The 21,251-nt window shown below is 41.2% G+C and overlaps 2 protein-coding genes across 2 annotated transcripts in view; one reads left to right on the top strand and one right to left on the bottom strand.

Moving 5' to 3' along the window:
• LOC143124509 (complement C3-like) overlaps nt 1–17,551 on the bottom strand; it is a 73,613-nt gene extending 56,062 nt beyond the window's left edge. The window contains exon 1 of the mRNA XM_076286103.1: nt 17,405–17,551. Coding sequence (XP_076142218.1) covers nt 17,405–17,484 — 80 coding nt within the window. The 5' untranslated portion in view covers nt 17,485–17,551. The remainder of the gene's footprint in view (nt 1–17,404) is intronic.
• On the top strand, nt 15,812–21,160 carry crb3b (crumbs homolog 3b). The gene is made up of 3 exons (XM_076286206.1): nt 15,812–15,952; nt 18,166–18,221; nt 19,372–21,160. The coding sequence occupies exons 2-3, from the start codon at nt 18,211–18,213 to the stop codon at nt 19,592–19,594; spliced, it is 234 nt and encodes a 77-aa protein (XP_076142321.1). The 5' UTR covers nt 15,812–15,952; nt 18,166–18,210; the 3' UTR covers nt 19,595–21,160.
• The last annotated feature ends 91 nt before the right edge of the window (nt 21,161–21,251 follow it).

Below are 21,251 nucleotides of genomic sequence, written 5' to 3'. Positions count from 1 at the left end.
CTAGTGCTGGTGGACTGATGGCAATTGCTGGTATGGTATAGGCAAATATGGGAACCTGCCTTTATTTGTCCGGCCAGGGCTCAAATTACGAGAGGGAGCCGAGCTCCAGAGTGACGACTGGCTCCCATGAAAGCAACTCAAAAACCTGAGGGGGTCTCTCATATCTGAAGATGTCTGGCATTGTAATTTAATCTTAAACAACCGCTCATTATCCATCCCTGTGCGATCTCTTACCATTAAAGACGTTAAATTAAAATATAGGCTACTACGGGACGTAGACCTACACTACGCAGCATGACACTTCACCACCACACCACTAGACTATATGAGCAAACCGTTTTGATTTGACAGCACTCGCAAATCTAAAGAAGTCACCCTGCTTTGATGTGAGTGTTTTGTCTATTTGCATAGGCGTTCATTGGGCTAGCCTACGTGGTTTGATATACGTGCTGAAAAGTCCTGTTTGCTGTTGAACTTGCGCTTTACCTATATATGTTGATTGACAAAGCCATACATTATGGCCCATAATGCAGCCTACAATGATTGTGTTGTCTGATGATCTAGCTATCCTCTGCCATTCAGACCTCCGGAAAGTTCCCAGCTATTTTGAAACACCTGTTAGCAATCTCTGATGTCGGAATATTCAATGGCTACCTGACAATATCTCAGTGCAAACTCCAAAATTGTTCGTCTATTAATTTTCCACGGTTCAACACATTAGCCTAAAACATAGTTTGGCTGGCTTTATTCATTTCTGCCAGTTAGTGCTTTTTCCCCTGTGTATAAGTTGCACTACATGCATTATTGTGTTTGACACTGAGGATAGCCTATCTGAGACGGTGGTCTGGTTTAAATGAGTTACGTTGTGAAATTGAGAATGGCACAGACTAAATCGTTTAGTCTATTTCTTTGTATTGTGAAATTGAAATGAGATATGGACTATTATAATCAATAATATTGTAACGTTTAATGCACACGACACCAACGTTGTTCAATGGCAGCTTTATTGGCTCACGAACGAGGGCAGGGACACAGACCAAGGACAAGACTAAGACCAAGACTCAGAACACAATACACACGGGGCAGGTCAAGCAGACACACACTACACACATACAGGGGAGGTCGCAGCCCCCCACACAAAAAGGATCACACACGAGGGAGAACTAAAAGGGAAACATGTCACAATAAAGACGCTAACATTACACTTAAAACTAAGGAGAATAACAACATAAACCCCCCGATTGTTCACCCTCGTGTCCCAGCATGCCTTTCGCTGGAGAACGCTAACACAGTCTTTATGCGCCGACGTTACACAGCTCCCCCAACAAGCCATTGCCGTCCTCGGCAATGCCCACGAGGTAGCCACATGCTAACGTCGGCGCGCGTCGCCCGCCACTCAGTTCAGTGCGACAGTTCCGCCAACTCACGTGGGGTGCACGCGCCGCAGGAGCTCACTCAACGGGGCGCCACGCTGCTAGCAATCCAGTTCGGGCGTGCTAGCAGCCACGTGGCCGACCCGCTCGTCACCAGCTCCCTCTCAGCAGCCGCCCTCAGGCTGCACTTTCCGCGGCGTGTCACCACGGCACTCCTCCTCTCCAGACGGGGCCCTAGGTGGCCTTACAACCGTTGACACTGTACCAAGCACCGGGGTTCAAGGGGGGCCAGGTGAAGCTGTGCCAACGCCACTCCGCTCCGTCGAGTCGCCGACCGGGACAGACAGGCACCGACTCCACAGCAACCGGACCGCGCTGAGCTCTCCCGCTGCAGCTACCGTCTTCGGCGTCCCTCCTCGTGTTGCCATCTCGCAGAGCCGTACTGCTCTGTTCCCGGCCCGTTCCACTCCTTCGCGGCCTCGGGGAAGGCACGACCCCCGAGATGGTCGTGCTATCGAACTCCTCACAACAAACTTTTTTTTTTTTTTCCTTTTAAAGGCGCCGGCCAACAGGCCAACTAGAACTAGCGCCTAGCACTGCACGGTGCCCCTCACACGCACCCAAAAGTTAAAGCACACACCAAAACAGTCACACACTAGAGGGCCCTTCCGTCGAAGCTGCCCCACCGTCGTGAGTTCGCTGCCCTCAGCGGCTCTGCCAACCGTCCATCGTCTAGGAACCTCTTCCTCGCCGCACTCCCTCTCTGCTCACGCGTCGCGGCTCGCAGCGGAGTCAGCGCCCAGGCCAGCGTCGTCTTCTCCGCGAACGCTTCTTCCGGCCAGATCTCCTCCCATGGCAGCAGGCAGGTCCCGGCGACAGCTCCTCTCCTCCGTCGACTGTAGCGATAGAAGGCCCCGAGCTTTTTAGTAGCCCTTACAAGGGCTCTCCCTGGATCCTCTTGCGTGGACCTCCGCCCAGTGGTATGGTCTTCCGCTGCCCGCTTATCTCGCTGGGCGGAGGCCATGTTCGAAAGTCGCTTCTGACACCAATGTAACGTTTAATGCACACGACACCAACGTTGTTCAATGGCAGCTTTATTGGCTCACGAACGAGGGCAGGGACACAGACCAAGAACAAGACTAAGACCAAGACTCAGAACACAATACACACGGGGCAAGTCAAGCAGACACACACTACACACATACAGGGGAGGTCGCAGCCCCCCACACAAAAAGGATCACACACGAGGGAGAACTAAAAGGGAAACATGTCACAAAAAAAGACGCTAACATTACACTTAAAACTAAGGAGAATAACGACATAAACCCCCCGATTGTTCACCCTCGTGTCCCAGCATGCCTTTCGCTGGAGAAAGCTAACACAGTCTTTATGCGCCGACGTTACAATATGTTGAAATTAATTAAAAGTAATCAATTTCTATGAAAAATCTGTCTGTTGTATGCGTGTGTCAAGGTAAAGCCTAGGCCTACCGTGCGCATATACTGTAGCCTACTGCGCAAAAGCGCCACTTGCGCCTAGGCTATTTCATTGTATCGCCTTGTTAGGCTATGCGCGGGGTGTGTCAACTTTTTATGAGATAGAGAGACCCCCTTAAAGACAAAAAGATAATTCGAGCCCTGTGTCCGGCTATAAATAGAATCAATCCCGGGCATAATTTGAGGATTTATGGTAGCCTATCTCCTGCTCAACATGACATTAGCTGTTATGTTTATTGATAACAAACTCAACTAGCCTACTGATCAACTCGTTTTCACTAGCCTAACTATAAAATACAAGTATACAGGGCTACCCAAAGTTTTTGTTCTAAGACATTTATTTCAAACATAATTTCAAGACACAAATTGGATACTTCAGTTACCTTGGTGCATAAATCCCAGAGAGTAGGCAACCACACCCCAGAGTGATGGGCCTTTCTTACGCGTTCAGTGTGGGGTATAAACAAGCTGAGAATTTAGCGGTGTCACGTCTGGCTGTCACATACATGAGGAGCTCTTTGAAGCTTGGGATAATGTGGTACAGTTACTACAGTAACAGTATTTTATTTTACTTATGTAATATATATATATATTTTTTCAATTTTATAAATGCTTTGTTTAAATGCTGTTGGAACAAATAGTTGATTATAAAGGCAACTTTCTGTTGAAATTTTCTGTGTGTTCTGGACTGGTAACTTGTTAAGCCAACATGTTCTAACATTGCATAAATATTAACTGCAGACACATAGTGGAGAGTTGATTTGGTTTATAGACAATTTAGGTACTGTAGGCCTAACAATAGGCTATTTGATCATGTAGTCTATGTTTGGATCATAGGCATGATGATTCATTCATGGCTTCATAAAATATCAACATCATGTTGCTTTTAGAGTATTCTACCATTGGCCCAAGTAGTGTAAAATAAATCCAAAAAAATTAGTAGAATTGCACATAGCACATAGCAAGAAGCTGGTCTGAGGGCAGATCTGGCGTTGGGCTCATCTCACAGTTTTGACAATTTTAATCAAACAATATTTTGAAAACAATCAATGGTATTATCTTAATATTCTGGCAAGTTTAAAATATGATGGTCGAAAGTGGGCCAGAGGTGGCGATCCGATATCTGGAAATCTGATTTCACTATGGGTTTGTGTTCACAATTTGGTCCCCCTCACTTTCAAAATATCTCCTGCGCCCCTGATCGTACCTAATGAATGAAATATTTATTTTATTTTTTTTCTTACCAATTATTCTTTATTTTTAAATGATTTTACCTTGTGTGTTTTATGTCTTTACCTTTTGAACTATTCTTTGACTGTATTGCCCTTCTATGCTTTTATTTGTTATTATTGTTTGGTTTCATTTATGTAAAACACATTGAATGACCTCTGTGTATGAAATGCGCTATATAAATAAAATTGACTTGACTTGTTTTTGCACTGTGTTTACAATACTTTTATTAATATCATGAAATGATTGAACATCCATATGGCTGTTTTAAGAAGTAGAAATATACGGTATATCTGAAGCAATCAAAATCTTCGAAGAAAAGCATATGGAACAATTCTGTCTCGGAAGAAAGTTATTTGCATCAATAGGAATAAATTATTAGGCTAATATAGAACACAACATGCCTCTATGGGACAAATTGACACATTCTCCAGGACAGTCTTTTTTTCAGGAATGGAGACATTTAAATGGAAACCATATTTTTAAAACTTATTTAAAATATGTTTCCATACATTTTAAGTTTTTTTTTAAGGAATGATAAAAAATATTCATACAATATTAAATAATACACATAAGTAATGAACTAAATATTAATACACATAGATTTAATTGAGCAATGACAATTGGACAATTCAGATTAGCTTCTAGCTTCTCCTCAGCCCTCTTCACTGTCGTCATCATCATGACTATGGATCTGTGCTGACAGATGCTCAATAGCGCCCCCTCTCACCCAATCTAAAACAATGTTAAACTGTGGCCAGATATTGAACTGTAACCAGTCTTTGAGTTAGTAATAGAATGTTGAGATAAAATGAAATGCTGACCTGAGCGCGAGCCAAAAGAAATTGATGGTGAGCCAAATTTGGCCCGTGGGCTCCAAACTGGGCAACCAGATATTGCCTTGGTCTATACTGAAAAGAATTGCATGCCTAATTGGAGGGGCTGTGATATTGTGGGGTTGTTTTCATACCCAAAAGCCTTGGGAACCTAATTAAGATGCACGGTATCATGAACCCCCCAAAAAATCTGAACATTGTCAAAGGAAATCTGTCAATCTCTGGCAAAACACAAAAAGTGACACATGATTGGATCATTCATCAGGTCAATGAACCAATGAACATCCAGATCAAAACAAATAGTTTACTGAACACAAAATCAAGCTTCGGCCATTGCCAACTCAGTCCCCTGATCTAAACTCCATAGAAAAACAGTGGGATGAATCAAAGATTGCAGATCGGAGAATGCACAAGTGGACCTAGGAATCTGGACGATCTGGAGAGATTTTGTAAAGACAAATGGTCTTAAATCCCTTGCTTTGTATTCTCCAACTTTATGGGGTGTTATAGGAGAATATTACAAACTGTTTTGTTGGCAACGGGAGGCTTAAGAAGGTATTACAAGTAGAGGTGCCGATAATTGTGAGTTTTTGTGTTTTTTTGTATATTCTTGTTAAAAATATGTTTCTTTATGAGATTTTCCTTTTTCTCAAAATACATGTTCTTCCCTTCAAGGTTGGATTTTTACTCATTGTCTTCATTGTGAGATTACAATAGTTCACCAACAAATTATTTTTCTTATACCAGTTTTTAGTCAACTTCAGCAGAGGTGCCAATACATCTGGAGGGTAAATGATAGTCCATCTTAGCCTGACGAGCCAGACCCACATTACAATGTAGGGTCTGGACACTCACCGTTCGCAGTGCTCAGTCTGAGGGGCGGGATAATCAGTTGTCTTTCAAATTCCCTCTGCACGCAATAGGACAGCGGCAGCGCTATGAGTCCCATGCGTTTCCCACCAGCGGAGCTAGTTGGCTAGTTCAAACGTTTGCCAACTTAATAAAAGCTTAACTCGTGTCACACTGTTCGCCAGCAGCAACATCCATCGTATTTGTTTTCAAGTAGCAGGGAATTCAAGCCAAACCGTTGCAACTCTGCCATCAATCATTATGTTAAGCCCACCTAACGACTCTATACACGATTTCATTGGCCTGATTAAGTTTCGATTTCTGGAGCTCACAAGCCAACGGAGAGTTGCTAGACTAGCCCTGGCAGCAAATGTAATTCGCTGCCGCTAGGGGCGCGCCTAGATTTCTAGGCTAAGTCCATCTTATACACACCAATTGAACCAACATAAAATTGCAAAAAATAGATATTTCTGTGTAATTATTCCATATTTAGTGTAGTCATTCCATATCAGAATACCTGACATTAGGGGTGTAACGGTTCATGTATTCGTATTGAACCGAAACGGTACGGGCGTCACGGTTCGGTGCATGAATTTACACGGAGAATACACGGTATAAAAATACATAAAACTCGTGTGCGGATTAATTAATGTCATGCGCAATTACTGTTAAGTAGCGAGAGTTACGGGAGTTCTTTAGCGACACCTAACGCTAATCTGTAGCCTCGCCTTAGCTCTGAATGGCGCCTATGTTTTTTTTGTCAGGTCGTCGGTTGAGTCCGTCAGTCATTAGCAGCACTAAGGTTAGACCCACAAGAGTTAGAGGATCCGCTGGTCTCTTTAAGATCGCAAGTTACAGTAACGTTAGTACAGGCGAAAGAGTGGTGGTGGATAAGATGAAACTGTGTGTCGGTGTTGTTCAGCAGTTGTTGGGTATGTGAGTGGAAAAAATGCTACACATATTCGAAGCCATCACCCAGATGATGTAGGCTACCAATCACTGAAACGAGGGGGAAAAACTTCCCCTGCGCTTCAGCAGCCTTTGGATACACATACAAATAGGGCCAAAACCTATGGCTTAAATTAAATGATTTCGTAATGACAGAAAGCTATGTAAATCGCGTGGTAATTACCTTTATGTTGGGGTAACTTGTAACTTCTCACATGAGGTTCTGGTAGTGTTAAGTGCATAGACAGTAAAATAAAGTGACAACGCTAACCAGGGTAATAAACAAACCATGCTACGGTGAGTTAACGTCAAAGGGCAAAGTCACGTGACTTCTAGTTGTAGTCTGTTTATGAAATGAAAGGAGCCATTTCGGTTAAAAAAATAGTGTGATATTTTCAGTTAGTAGGCTAGATTATTACTTTACACACAATAAAAAAAATATTGAGGCAAATTGTAGACCCTTCCATATACAACTAAACACAGATGTTGAAGGTCTTGCTTAAGTGGATTTTTAAAAATCATTTTTCTATGTAATTTGCACTTTCAGAAATAAGAGATGCTGTAGGCCTATTTTCAGTTTTATAGCTGATTGTCTTATTTTGTTTACAAGTTACAGATGGAGTCTGGGTACTTATTGTACTGTTTAGCCTACATCTTACACACTTGAGGCTGTTGCAGATAGCTCAAGGAAGAGACTGTATGACACTAGGTGGTACAGCCTGAGACATGTACAAAAAAAAAATGCTTTCTGCTTTTTTGTTTTGCTTTTCCCTCCATTGTACCGAACTCGTACCGAACCGTGATGTCCGAACCGAGGTATGAACCGAACCGTGACTTCTGTGTACCGTTACACCCCTACCTGACATACCAACTAAATACAAGCATAGAACTTCAGAGTACCTTTCATTTGAAACCATGATTTTGCTTCATACACAGTAAGCCATTTTATTGTCAACGTGCATTTTGGGTAACCAAAGGTCCTATCGGGAGTCTCAATTGGGCATTTTGCAAAATGTATGGACATACCTTTACAAATAATTGTGTAAACCACTTATCTTTTCTTCTATATTGATCAACTTTTACACACAAGGCCTGGTGCTAGGGCTCAAGTGCCTCAAGTGATCTAGAGGTGTGCAGTTCACAGATGTTTGTAAGAAAGAAAAAAACACTGTTCTAGCCTCTGTATTGTACGGAAGCTTATTGCTGCCACACTAAAAGAAATAAAAAGGCTCAGTATAATGTAATTACGTGAAAAGTTTCTTGTTATAACAATATCTTTTTCACGTTTTAACAAGATATGTATCACGTTATTACATGAAATTATCACGTTATTTCATGATAATGATATTTTCACGTTATAACATGAAAATATCATGTTATTTCAAGATATGATTTTTTCACGTTTTTACAAGATATTTATCACGTTTTTACATGAAATTATCACGTTATTTCAAAATAACGAAACTAAACGAAACAAGGCCACGAGAGCTCATGGCTGGCATAAATGATAACTAGTGTCTATGAACTTGCACCCTGACTGCTATTACAGTGCTGCTTGATGAGTGTTTGTTTTTGTGCATGTGTGTATGAGTGTGTAGTCTGTGTGTGTGGTCAATTCCCAGCTGACTGAGGAGCCGCGAAGAGGGATGTGTGTGTATCGGCAGAGAGCTGCTGAAAAGGAGGCCGATAGAGAGGTTCTATGCAGGATAGCCTGCTCACACCATAGACTGTATATATATGGCTCACACAGCCTGATAGTTCTGCTTTATCTTCTTATAATAATAATAATAATAATACATTTTATTTAGAGTCACCCAAGGTCACTTCACAAATAAACAAAAACAAAAAGGTTGTAAAATTATCAACACAATAAATAAAACTTTCGCTAACTTGACGCAAGAGGGAGAAAGGGCTTTGATAAATATGCAAATCTTCACGCAATGTGGGTGAATGTATAGCCTAGACCGCTCTGGCTCGGTAGCCTGCATGTCAGGTCATCGCTGTCATTTCTAAGGCTGTGGGGAAGGGTCAAAATATCAGTATCTAATCAGTATCATGAAATAACGTGATAATTTCATGTAATAACGTGATAAATATCTTGTTAAAACGTAAAAATATCATATCTTGAAATAACATGATATTTTCACGTTATAACGTGAAAATATCAGTATTATGAAATAACGTGATAATTTCATGTAATAACGTGATAAATATCTTGTTAAAACATGAAAAAGATATTGTTATAACAAGAAACTTTTCACGTAATTACATAATACTGAGCCTTTTTAATTCTTTTAGTGTGGCAGCAATAAGCTTCCGTAGTATTGTAACTACACTGTAAAAAAAATATCTGCCTAGTTTACTCAAAAAAGTAATGCAACCTATTACAAGGGCTTTTTTGAGTAAACACAACTAGAAATAAGGCAACTTATTGTAAATGTTTTTCTGAGTATACTCGAAGAGAGGGCAGAACTTACATAATCAATTTGAAATAAAAACATCTTTCAACTATAAAAAGCTTTTTCTACCAACTATTCAGAGGACTTCAAAACACAAGTTTAAGTTACTAGTTGGTACAACTTAAGATAAAAAGTAAGGAAAACCCAAAGCAACAATTAATGCAAGTGATTTATTGCAGAAATCAGTGTAGAAGCACTGCACACACAAGTAGCCTCAAAATGATCTTTTACACAGCCTTAATGCAGCATAGAACACACAGATATTTTTCAAAAATGTTTTGAAACTACAGGTTTGCACCTCTAATCAGTGAACTTTGAGCTGCACACAATAAATAAATAAATAAATAAAAATAATTAAAAAAATGTTTTGAAGCTACAGGTTCTCAACTGTAATCAGTGAATTTTCATCTGCACACAATAAAATAATATATCAGAAATGTTTTGAAACAATGGGGTTTCAACTATATTCAGTGTTCTTTGAGCTGCAAACAATCAAAAAATAATAATAATAATTAAAAAAAAAAAAAAAACTTAAAAGGAATTATCCAGAATAAAATGCACTTTAGATCGATTTACGGATGATTGGGGGTGCATACGTTGAGTTGACATCAAAATCATGTCATTCGGATGTGTTTTGAGAAAGTTCGATTGTACCGTTTTCAGTCACAACTCGTAGCCTGGAAGTGAGCGGGGCATTTCAATTGCGCCGCTACAAAACGCTATTTTCATCCAGAATGAATTTCATCAAGCCAGTACCTTTCCGGAAATGTTGCCATCTTTGCTGCCTCTTCAGGGGAGAGTCCGTAGGAGTCTTATTGCTGAGTGTGTTGTAACACGCTCTGGAAATTCACAATTTCGTCGCCGTTTATAAAAAAAAAAAAAAAAAAAAAAAAAAAAAGTCCAGTCCATACAACTTAATTTTAATTTCGAAAGAAATACTGGACTATGTTTTTTTTTTTTTTATTTAAAAAAACGGCGACGAAATTGTGAATTTCCAGAGTGTGTTACAACACACTCAGCAATAAGACTCCTACGGACTTTCCCCTGAAGATGGCGGCAAAGATGGCAACATTTCCGGAAAGGTACTGGCTTGATGAAATTCATTCTGGACTCTCTATTCGACCACATAAAGACCTCGGGATACTTCGGTTTGGCTTAAGGGACCATCTACTCACTACCACGTAAGTGTTATGTTGTTTGGAACTGTAGAAGAGGTATAAAAATAGCGTTTTGTAGCGGCGCAATTGAAATGCCCTGCTCACTTCCAGGCTACGAGTTGTGACTGAAAACGGTACAATCGAACTTTCTCAAAACACATCCGAATGACATGATTTTGATGTCAACTCAACGTATGTACCCCCAATCATCCGTAAATCGATCTAAAGTACATTTTACTCCGGATAATTCCTTTAATACACAATAGGTGCTGTAGTGTTAAGATCCTGAGTGCTATGGGCCTCAATACGAACTGTAATGAGGGAACTCTGTGTAATGAGGATAAAACATGGGATGAAATGGCTTTGAAAAGAAAATGCCATTGTTTTCAAAATTGAATAATACAATGCACTTTGTTGTACCTTTAGTCACAAAGCAACAAAAATTTTATAAAAATGCATGGTAACATTTTACATGACGGTTAAGTACATATCACATTCATAGCAGCTGTGAAATTATCAAACTAAGTATTTATAATTTATTCATAAAACATGACTCAACATTCATTCACATCTAAGTTTAACACTGGGAAGTAAACCACACAGAGATGACCCGGGAACTTTGGACATTTTTCCTTGAGTGTGGGCAAAGCGACAAAATATTATAATTACCTCAAGGTGTCAACAAATCAGGGTCAACAAATACTGGTAAGCTATATGTAGTTTACCTCTTAGTCTTAAACTTGGATGAGTGATTATGAATACTTCACAACCTGTATAGTAATAATATAAGCTATTCATAAAAAATATTTAGATATATGATCAGATGACAAGCATAAATAGCAATAAATATCGCCATTCTGACTGCCACATTTTTGAAGGGTATGAATGTTGTCATGTCTTCTAAAACGGTCACTACAGCTACTATGAATATGTTATGTACTCACCCGTCAAGTAAAGCGTTACCAAATGCATACAATTAAAATTAAAAGGTCTCAGTCCTAACAACCAGTAAAACTTCCAATAATGTGCCATTACATCAATCAAACTCGCAGATGTCCCTGCATTTTATTTCTGAAAGACAGGGTTCTCGCAGAACAGCTGGTAGCTCCTAGGTTGAGAAAAACCTTTTGTATCACCTCAAAGGTATACTTGAGGTTTTTGGGGTATTGCATATCGACTGCATAAACAAGGCCCATCAAATACGCAAATGCCGATGGTACATCCTTAATATCCTGAAGAACAACAGTCTCTTCCAAAATGATGGCTGTGTTGATTACCGTAGGAAGAGACTTGACTGCTGCAACGTCATCTTCTATCACTGTGAGGATCCCAATTTTCACACCTTTGGTGTAGTCTTCCTCAGCATCTGTATCCTGAGAGTGTGCAAACACAGAAGACACCACTGATTGAGAAACATAATTAAAAGAAAAGCTGTATAGATTAATAAATTTATTAACACAATCAAAATACTTTAGAAAGTCATCATAAATACACTACTTGGCTTGTGTACTATGATATAGTGTGTATCCAACTGTTTTATAATAAATAAAAACACAGTTTACACATTACAATACAATGTGTCATTCAATATCAAGGGACAGGGAAGAGGAAGACGGCAAAAGGGATGCTAGAGAGACGGACAGAAGACAGGGACAAGTTGGTAAAAGGACACAAGGAGATTGGGGATAGGAAAAAGGAGGAGAGGCAGGATAAAAGAGAGGGGCCAAAGAAGTAGAGGAATAAACACAGGTGGTGAGATAAGACAACATGCACAGAGAATAAGATTAATTATTACCAGACATTTCTTGAAAAGACTTGTTGGGTCCTCCCTGAGGTAGAGGGGCAATCCTTCCAAGGCTATTCTTTTACGGTGTTCTGCAATTGCCATCACCTGGGCACACAGACAGAGATACAAGGATTATTTAATTCCTAAATTTTCATAATTCAGAATTAATCTGTAGTCCTTAAAGTGCATGCGTTTTCCTAGTCTGGCAACCCCAATTTTAGCTTTGTCTTTGCTACCGCGGCCACGCATGACGTTTGTTCGCACAATCAGTGAGAAAGCCAAAAAAAAAATCAACACATTAGCTGCTACATGGGTTGAGGCAAGCTAAAGCTGGCAATCATGGAAATAACTTTATGTCATAGGATCAGGGTAGGAATTTCACGGCGGCCACAGCCCCTTGCGTTGGCCGTGAAGCCCCTTTGAAAATCATAGGTTTACAGGCCACGGTGGCCTTGGTGCCCCCTTCTTTCAATATTCTGCTTTGTCCTACTAATAGCGATTTTTATTTAGCCTGTGGCCTGTCAAAATAATCTTAGCATTCACAGCGCAAATTAATTTAGTCTTTTACGCAGTGGAGAAAGTTACAGCGCAAGAAAGTGCGTCCAAATTCACCCATTCTTCTCAGTTGAACTACTCGCGAAGTAGCCTATTCATCACACAGACATCACAAGTATCACATGAAAGAGCTTTTTCTCAGCTTTTAAACGATGTTAGCCGATAATTGCTGTGTTAAACGGTTCGCGAGAAAAGTAAATAATATAATTCAATTTAATCATACATTCTACTGAAGGTTTTGCATCCATGATCTCCCTACCCATTCATCTCGGTGGAATACTTCACGAACCCTTCTTTTAACACATGACAAACCACATATCAGAATAAACAGCAGACCTTACCGAACACAAAGGTGTAAAGCAGTCCCCTGTACAGTTAGCCGTTCCAGAGTAATCCAGTTTGCAGTAAATTTCGACATGCATGGATGTCTCCAAATTTGGGCTTTAAGTTTTACAATGTGTTTAAATTGTTCCACATGATTTCATAACGGGCCAAATACAAAATAAATGTTACAAATATCGCCTAGATATTGGTAAATCAGAGGACAGCTGACTAAGAGTTTGTGAAAGTAGCCTTAATGATCACAAAATGCTAAGCATGCATCTAGGCTATTTGAGTTTCTTAAAGCTGAGCTGTGCTACATTTAAATTGTTCAATACATGATTTCATAGCAGGCCAAATATAAAATACATTTTATATATAGCCTAGATATCTTTTTATTAGATGATCAGATGATTTACAGTTACATGTAATATGTCATGTTTCATGTTTTTGTAATGTTTCATACAGTGATGCAGGTCTACTGCAGTGAATAGGCTAAATACAACTTTGATCATTTTTATAGCCTACTACTGTATAGTTAACTTTGGCCTTGGTGCCCTGACATGTGGCCTTTGTGCCCCCCACCAAATATGCCCAACTGAAGGCCAAGTGGCCTTGCCCCCAGAATGGTGAAATTCCAAGCCTGCATAGGATCAAACTATTGTTGTGAAAAGGTTGTGTCTATTTTCCTGCTCCCCTGATATAATGCTAAGGCTAATGTTGTTTATAAATTTAAACATGAATTCGTGGCGTAAAGCGTTTTTGCTCTGAGCAAAAGTAGCAAAGCAGCAGTGAAACTTGCCAGTATTGAGCAGAGCGGAAAGCAAAGGGGCATACTGCTGGCGATGTGAAAACCCCTTTACAGGAGAAGCATTTACATATCACTTTGTATTGTTATTAAGCAAAGTTTGGCTAACGTTAAATGAAGTCATTGAAAACAGAAAAGTGATACCCTAAAAGGACTGGTCCAACGTTTATAAATAGTAGTCTTATTTAGATTGTAAGGAAGCATCTTACAAGCTAGCAAACACAACTTTGCATGACAAGCTATGGCATTTCGCGTTTTCAGCTACAACACAAACTGTTCCCCAGCAATTTGGCTATGGACACAACTGGACAATAATAAGCTGAATTACGTGAAGCAAGGGAAACTTTCGTTGTTCAGAGGTGTACGCATAACTTTATAGTCAATATCATTGGCCAAAGTCTCACCAAAGATGTCGGTTTATGTTAGCTTCCATTAACTAGTTAACATTAGCTCGCCAGCGGAGTAGACTAACGCTAGCTAGCCATTGCAATGTTCAACAAACTATACAAGACTTGAGTTTAAGGCGATAAAATGACTGTGTAGATTGATTTTGTACTTTACCTAAGCTTTACTGCGATGTTCCTGGTCGCTGTAGAGAGAAACCACAAACTTTCTGGAGATCTTCCCAGCGCACGCAATCCACCGCATGGAGTAGTTCTTCTTGGCTTTGCCTTGAGCTCCTTCTGGCTCAGTGGGGAATCCCCGTAGTGATTCAAAGTACGCATGTGCCAACATGATGATTTTTTTTCAGGTGACTTCACAGACACAGGCAATTAAATATTGAAGTTGAGTCAACTGAGTTACAAAAGTATGTGAGATGAAGTCACAAAACTTGATAAGATAAATTCATTATATGAGTTTAGTATATTTTTCTGGTCTTTCCAGTTCTGTTTACTAGTTTACATATTCTGGCTGAAAAAATGCAAGTTCTAATTTTTACAGTGTACAGAAACTACAGTTTCTGAGCTTTCTAAAGAGGTCTTTGATGGTAGGCCAAAATAGGTGGAACAGTGCCCTCTGAAGTAAGCACAGTGCAATTTTGGGGGATAGGCTATCCCAGTGGTTCTTAACTGGTCTGGGGTGCGTTTCCCAAAAGCATAGTTGCTAACCTGTTAGCAACCTAGTTGGTTGGCAATGGGAAATTGCATTGCAACCAACAAAGTTGCTAACTTAGTTAGCAACTCTGCTTTTGGAAAATGCACCCCTGGCTTTGGGACCCACGTTCCCATGTTCATTAAGTCGCGATCAAGCCAACAGATATGGTGAGCTACCTGGTAAGACATGTGAAGTGCCTGCAGGCCTACTTGTTTGGAACATGCTGTTGTTTGGCATTACATTTGTGAAGTCTTAAACTCATCATGGCACCTTTCAAAGTACTGGACAGGCTTGTCTTTGACAGGGGTGCTTTGTTATGTGGCATTCCCTCTCATGTGCCAGCAATTGTGAACATCACACACTAGGGTTTCTGTCACATAAACACTACTTCTTGTCCATGACAATGACTGACACAAATAAAGTCTATCAAAAATAAATGTCCAATATCAGATCTAATAAGGATGAGGTAATTTCTTTTTTCTTTTTTTAAGTTGAGTTAAGACATCTCTGTAGATATTGTAACAGACTCTTGAAAGGTAAATAATTATATGTATACATACTGTAATTTTGAGGGTGGTGGGATATATTTTCAAAAGGTTTATAATAGCTTATAAAGGTTTTCAAAGGTTTATAAAGGCTTATAATGATATTTCCCCACGACAAAATGCAAACTAATACAACTAGCCTATTAGGCTAGTATGAGAAGGACCGCATTCTAAAAGTGCTTAGACGACTATCTCACTTCTTTCCGGGACACGCATGACTTTACACAGGCACAGGTAGCCTGGCGCAGATCCAAAGAGTACGCCACGCAAGTGCAGCAATTTGATTCGTCGACACCAGTCACGTGTCTCTCTCCACCGGCATGGGCAATTGTTTTCAAAGCAGACAGGTAGATTACAACCACCCGGTTTTGCGGTGGCCGACCGACCGTGTGTGCCATGCCTCCGCGACTGTGAACCCAAGACGGAGAGTAGTGCCATTACCTGGTGAACCAGAGCTACCTGGGATCATCTAAGGTGACCCGAACCTTTTGGAGGTGAGATTGTGTTTGATTTGAGTTGTGTTTCACTTGTGTTTATATTTAACTGCATGTTTTAGATGTCGGTGTCGGCCAGGTTCATTTGTAGTGTTTGATAGACAGACCTCTGCGAAAATTAAATCAGAAAACATTAACTATTTCTAAAAATAATAATAAAAAAACACTATTAGGCTATGTGAAAAACGTTTTGTCGATGTCAAGAAAACAGACTAGCCTACGGGAAGTTTTGAATGTGGTTTTGACATCCAGACAATAAGCTGCTGCACCTGTCCAACCTGATGGGCTACATTACCGTGTGCATTCCATCTGTCCTCGAAAGCCTAAGCTCGGAAGTTGTCGAACTAGGAAGAGCTTAAATCTCTGAAGGGCGGGCGGCTATGTCGTTGTCCTAAAGCTCATTTATTCCGTGTTTTATGTTTTGGAACCATTTGTCTTGCCAATCTTAACACTAACACAGAAATAGAAATGGCATTTAACGTTTGTCAGGAAAACTAACCTGATACAAATTCTCAGAATGGTCAGCCCTCTGCCCTGTGCTATGCGCCATGGTTAATAATTAACCAAAAGGAAATTCCCCAAAGTATTTACATGAAATCAAAGCAATGTTTAACGACCTGCTTATCTTTTAAATTTCCTTTCAGTAGGTTAATGGAGTTGGTTCCACATGGTAAAAGTAGGCTAGGGTACCTTCTATTAAATTAAATTTCCCTCACGGGATCAAAAGAGTATATACTTATACTTATTAGGCTATATGTTTAGTTGGTGGGTGCATGGAATGGAGATACATGGCAGTTCAAAGGGGGAAGTGTGTGTGTGTGTGTGTGTGTGTGTGTGTGTGTGTGTGTGTGAGAGAGAGAGAGAGAGAGAGAGAGTCCCCTCACACCCTGCCTGTTGTAAGTGTCCCCTCACACCCTGCCTGTTGTAAGTGTCCCCTCACACCCTGCCTGTTGTAAGTGTCCCCTCACACCCTGCCTGTTCTAAGTGTCTCTAAACAAGTGCTGAGCAGCGAGAATGTACTGTAGCCTTCGTTTGAGTTGATGTTTAAGGTTCTCTGTGATGTGTGTGTGTACTGTATGTGGCCTTGTTTTAGGTCTGTTTGGCCAATGGAATGATTAACTTCTAGGGCTGTCTGTGACCCCTCTCCCTCTCTCTCGCTCACACTCTCTCACACACACACACACACACACACACACACATACACACACACACAGACAGATTGCCTCCATCTTTTTCTCTGACTCACCTGACCCATCTCTCTCTCTCTCTCTAACTTAGGCCCTCATTCTCTCACCTGCTCATTTGGTCAGTAACTCACTATCTACCAGTCACTATAATGCTTTAAACCCTGAGCGTGTGAGCGGGAGCAGCAGATAATAAATAAGCCTCCAGGGATTCTGACATCTCTCCAAAACCTGTGATTTTTCATAAATATAAGAGCAGGCTACTCACAGTACGGTTTTGCATGTTGAGAGAGCGGGGAGAGAGAACGCCACAGCGGCCACACACACCACCACCAGGTCCACACGCATCCTGTACCGTCTGTCTGATCCTGGGTCTGTGCAGTTCTGAGTTCTACCCCCAAACTCTGTACTGCCTGTCCGATGATGGGTCTGTGCAGTATAAATTGTAACTGTAATTTCCTCTGAACACACACACACACACACACAGTCTGCAGACTCACACTTCCTGTCAGAGCGATTGGGCAACCTAGGTCAACAGGTTAACCATTTGAGCTGAAAAAGAGACGGGGAGAAGCATCCTTGTGTATTCATGCACTGGCGTGAGAAAGGGAGAGAGAGATGGAGAGCATGTCCGTATAATCGCATGTGTGTTTCTGTGTGTGAATGTGAATCAATGTGCCGTTGATTATGCGGGTAACAGGAATGTACCCTGTTCAGACACTGATCAACCAGTGTTGAACAGTTGACCAATGGCAGTGTAATCAGACACTGATTAACCAGTGTTTTTTTTTTTGTTTTTTTTTTGGGGGGGGGGGCTTTTTATGCCTTTAATGTGATAGGACAGTTGAGAATGACAGGAAGCGAGTGGAAAAGAGAGTCGGGGCGAGAATCGAACCTGCTTCACCGGCATACAGTGCAGGTGCCCCAGCAAGTTGTGCCACGGCTGGGGCCCTGATTAACCAGTGTTGACCAGTTGACCAATGGCAGTGTAATCAACCTCCCCCCTCCCGTCTCTGTGTCCCTCTGCAGAGAGATGCACGATAGCCCTGGACATCAGCGGCCTGGCCACACACTATGCTAACTGTGTAAGTTGTCCCTTCATCTCTATTTGTTGATGGATAGATGGATGCATGAAATACATACATACATACATACATACATACATACATACATACATACATACATACACATACATATCGTAAAAGGACACTGTGAAAACAGAAAAAAAATGTTTTAATACTTGATGAAGTTACATTTTTCAGTTAGTGAGAGGTGTGTAGATTTAGACAAAATATGGTTTGGCTCTTACCAAAAGCATTTATTGCCTAAAATACCCGATTTTGATTACTGTGCTCAGAGTTTTGGTACTGGGCTGGTGTGTGCCCTATTTCTGCCCACTTATTCGGCCCATTAAGGTGCAAATGCAATGAGGCACATTTAAAATGTAGTGGTGAATTGAAAACCACATTCAGACTCAGTTTTATATTCTCCCGAGTCCCCTACATCACTAGGTAATCAGCTCATTATCTCTGATCAGTGGAGGACTACTACAGAAAACTTAGGGGAGAAATCTCAAGAGGGAAACAAATTAATGTTAGACTAATGCCCCAGCTAATGGGGATCCTATAAACAATAGACAATAAACAATAAACGTCATGTAGGAAATTATTCAGTGTGTCTCGGTAAACTGTAGATATCACTGACTGAGATATACAGTGCCTATAAATGCCTATATTTTCTCTTTTCCTGCTTTTATAAATGGAATCTTAATCATTTTATTTTAGCCTTTTTTAACAATAATTTACCAAAAAAGCCCTCTTTATTGTCAAAGTGAAAGCACATTTCTACAAAGCAATGTTAATTAATTAAATAATTAAATAAATATATAATGCAATTATGTAATACTTTTTTATACAAATGTCATGTTCATGGCTAAATTACATAATCTTGACTGATTGTGCCCAACAGGAAAAGTTGCAGGAAAGTTGTTTTCATATTATTTATTATATTTATATAGAATTGACTCTTGTTGCAATAGTGATATATTTTTAATATAGCTGAATTATGTATTGTTCATGGTAAATGTGTACTGTGTGTGTGTGTGTGTGTGCGTGCGTGCGTGCGTGCGTGTGTGTGTGTGCGTGTGTGTGTGTGCGCGTGTGTGTGCGCGCGTGTGTGTGTGTGTGTGTGTGTGTGCGCGTGTGTGCGCGCGCGTGTGTGCGTGTGCGTCTGCAGGGTGCGGTGGGGAGGGTGGCTGGCCCCAGTGGCCCTGGTGGTCCTGACGGCTCTGACCCTGCTGACCTGCGTCCTGCGCAAGCGGCGTGCGGAGGGCAGCTACCAGCCGAGCCACGAGGAGAAGAAGCAGGCGCGCCACCAGAACCCCAACCAGCAGCTGCAGCACGGGGCCGAGAGACCCGGCCTGGCACTGCCCCTGCCCAAGGAGGAGCGCCTCATCTGACCAAACAGTGAGAGAGGCGCGAGAGATGGCCAATCAGTGAGAGATGCGCGAGAGATGGCCAATCAGTGAGAGAGGCGCGAGAGATGGCCAATCAGACTGACCAATCAGAGAGCGGCGGTGGACGATGAGTGGGGGGGGGTACTGACCAATCGGTGAGCGGAGATAGACGATGAGTGGGGGGGTACTGACCAATCGGGGAGCGGAGGTGTAAGATGAGCGGAGTCGGTGGTTGAGTGGAGTTCGGAGTTAAGGTGGACTAAATCATCCAGCCATCGAGTGAAGCTGAGATGCCACGCGAGCATTTGTGTGACTGATGAGTTGTGAAGCTGAGGCGGTCACGGATCAAGTGTGAAGCAGGAAACAGGAGGCCTTGATTGACCAATAGCAGTGCAGAAACCAGGCGACAGATTGGACCTCTTCTTACACCTGTGTCCTCCTTCAGCTGTTGCAAGGAGAGTTGACACACACTCACACACACACACACACACATACACACACACACACACACATACTCACACTCACACTCACACAGAAACCAGGCGACAGATTGGACCTCTTCTTACACCTGTGTCCTCCTTCAGCTGTTGCAAGGAGAGTTGGCACACACACACCAATGATTTTTGTTCATGGCTTGGGAATGGGGAGCAAGCCACATGTCGCACAGCAAAATCCTTTGCTGACAAAACTTTCATTCACAAGTGGCTCGCCAAAAAAGAGAGAGATTTTTTTTGTAATACACAGTGTGTTTCTAATGTACGTGCGAAGTCTGTGTCTGAGCTGCAAACCCAGTCACAGGGGAGAGTCACACAGTGTGTTTCTAATGTGTACATGTGAAATCTGTATCTAATGTATGTCTGAAGTCTAAATGTATTTATCTAATTTATGGGTGCGCAATAGAAGCCCAGCCACTGGATGTGTTGCAATTTCTGTCTGTCTTGTCACTTAGCTTAAATATATGGGGATGGAGAAGTCATGTGTAATGCAACACAAAATAATGCAAGTTTGACTTGGGGTGGTACACAGCAGAAGGAGAAGAGTGTTTGTGTGTGTGTGCTATGTGTGTGTGTGTGTGTGTGTGTGTGTGTGTGTGTGTGCGTGCAAAAGAAAATGTGTGCATAAAGGGAGGGTTTATTTACAGCACACACACACACACACACACACACACCCCTGCAAACAAAGAATGTTATGTCTCCTTGTTACCAAATTGTAGATTGAAACAAATGTTATGTACTTACTTTCATGCACATACAATTGTAATTTGTATTGTAAGTGAAATATCCGTATGTGGGTCTGTGAGAAATAAGAGCTTGTCATCTATAATCTCCGTATGTGGGTCTGTGAGAAATAAGAGCTTGTCATCTATAATCTCCGTATGTGGGTCTGTGAGAAATAAGAGCTTGTCATCTATAATCTCCGTATGTGGGTCTGTGAGAAATAAGAGCTTGTCATCTATAATCTCCGTATGTGGGTCTGTGAGAAATAAGAGCTTGTCATCTATAATCTCCGTATGTGGGTCTGTGAGAAATAAGAGCTTGTCATCTATAATATTTGCTTAGAAAAAATGAACAGTGTTTGTATTTCTTTCTTTTATTTTTTTAACTTTGAACTCTTGACGCACACGCACAGTCATCTGATCTCTATCTCTGATCTCTGTCAA

The sequence above is a fragment of the Alosa pseudoharengus genome, unplaced genomic scaffold (genome assembly GCF_046254945.1).
Source record: "Alosa pseudoharengus isolate Yale_2024_CS ecotype anadromous, Long Island Sound unplaced genomic scaffold, YU_APseudo_1.1 YU_APseudo_1.1_scf_1, whole genome shotgun sequence".
Classification (NCBI taxonomy): domain Eukaryota; kingdom Metazoa; phylum Chordata; class Actinopteri; order Clupeiformes; family Clupeidae; genus Alosa; species Alosa pseudoharengus.
Note: the sequence above shows the minus strand (reverse complement) of the source record. Positions and strands in the feature narration are given on the sequence as shown.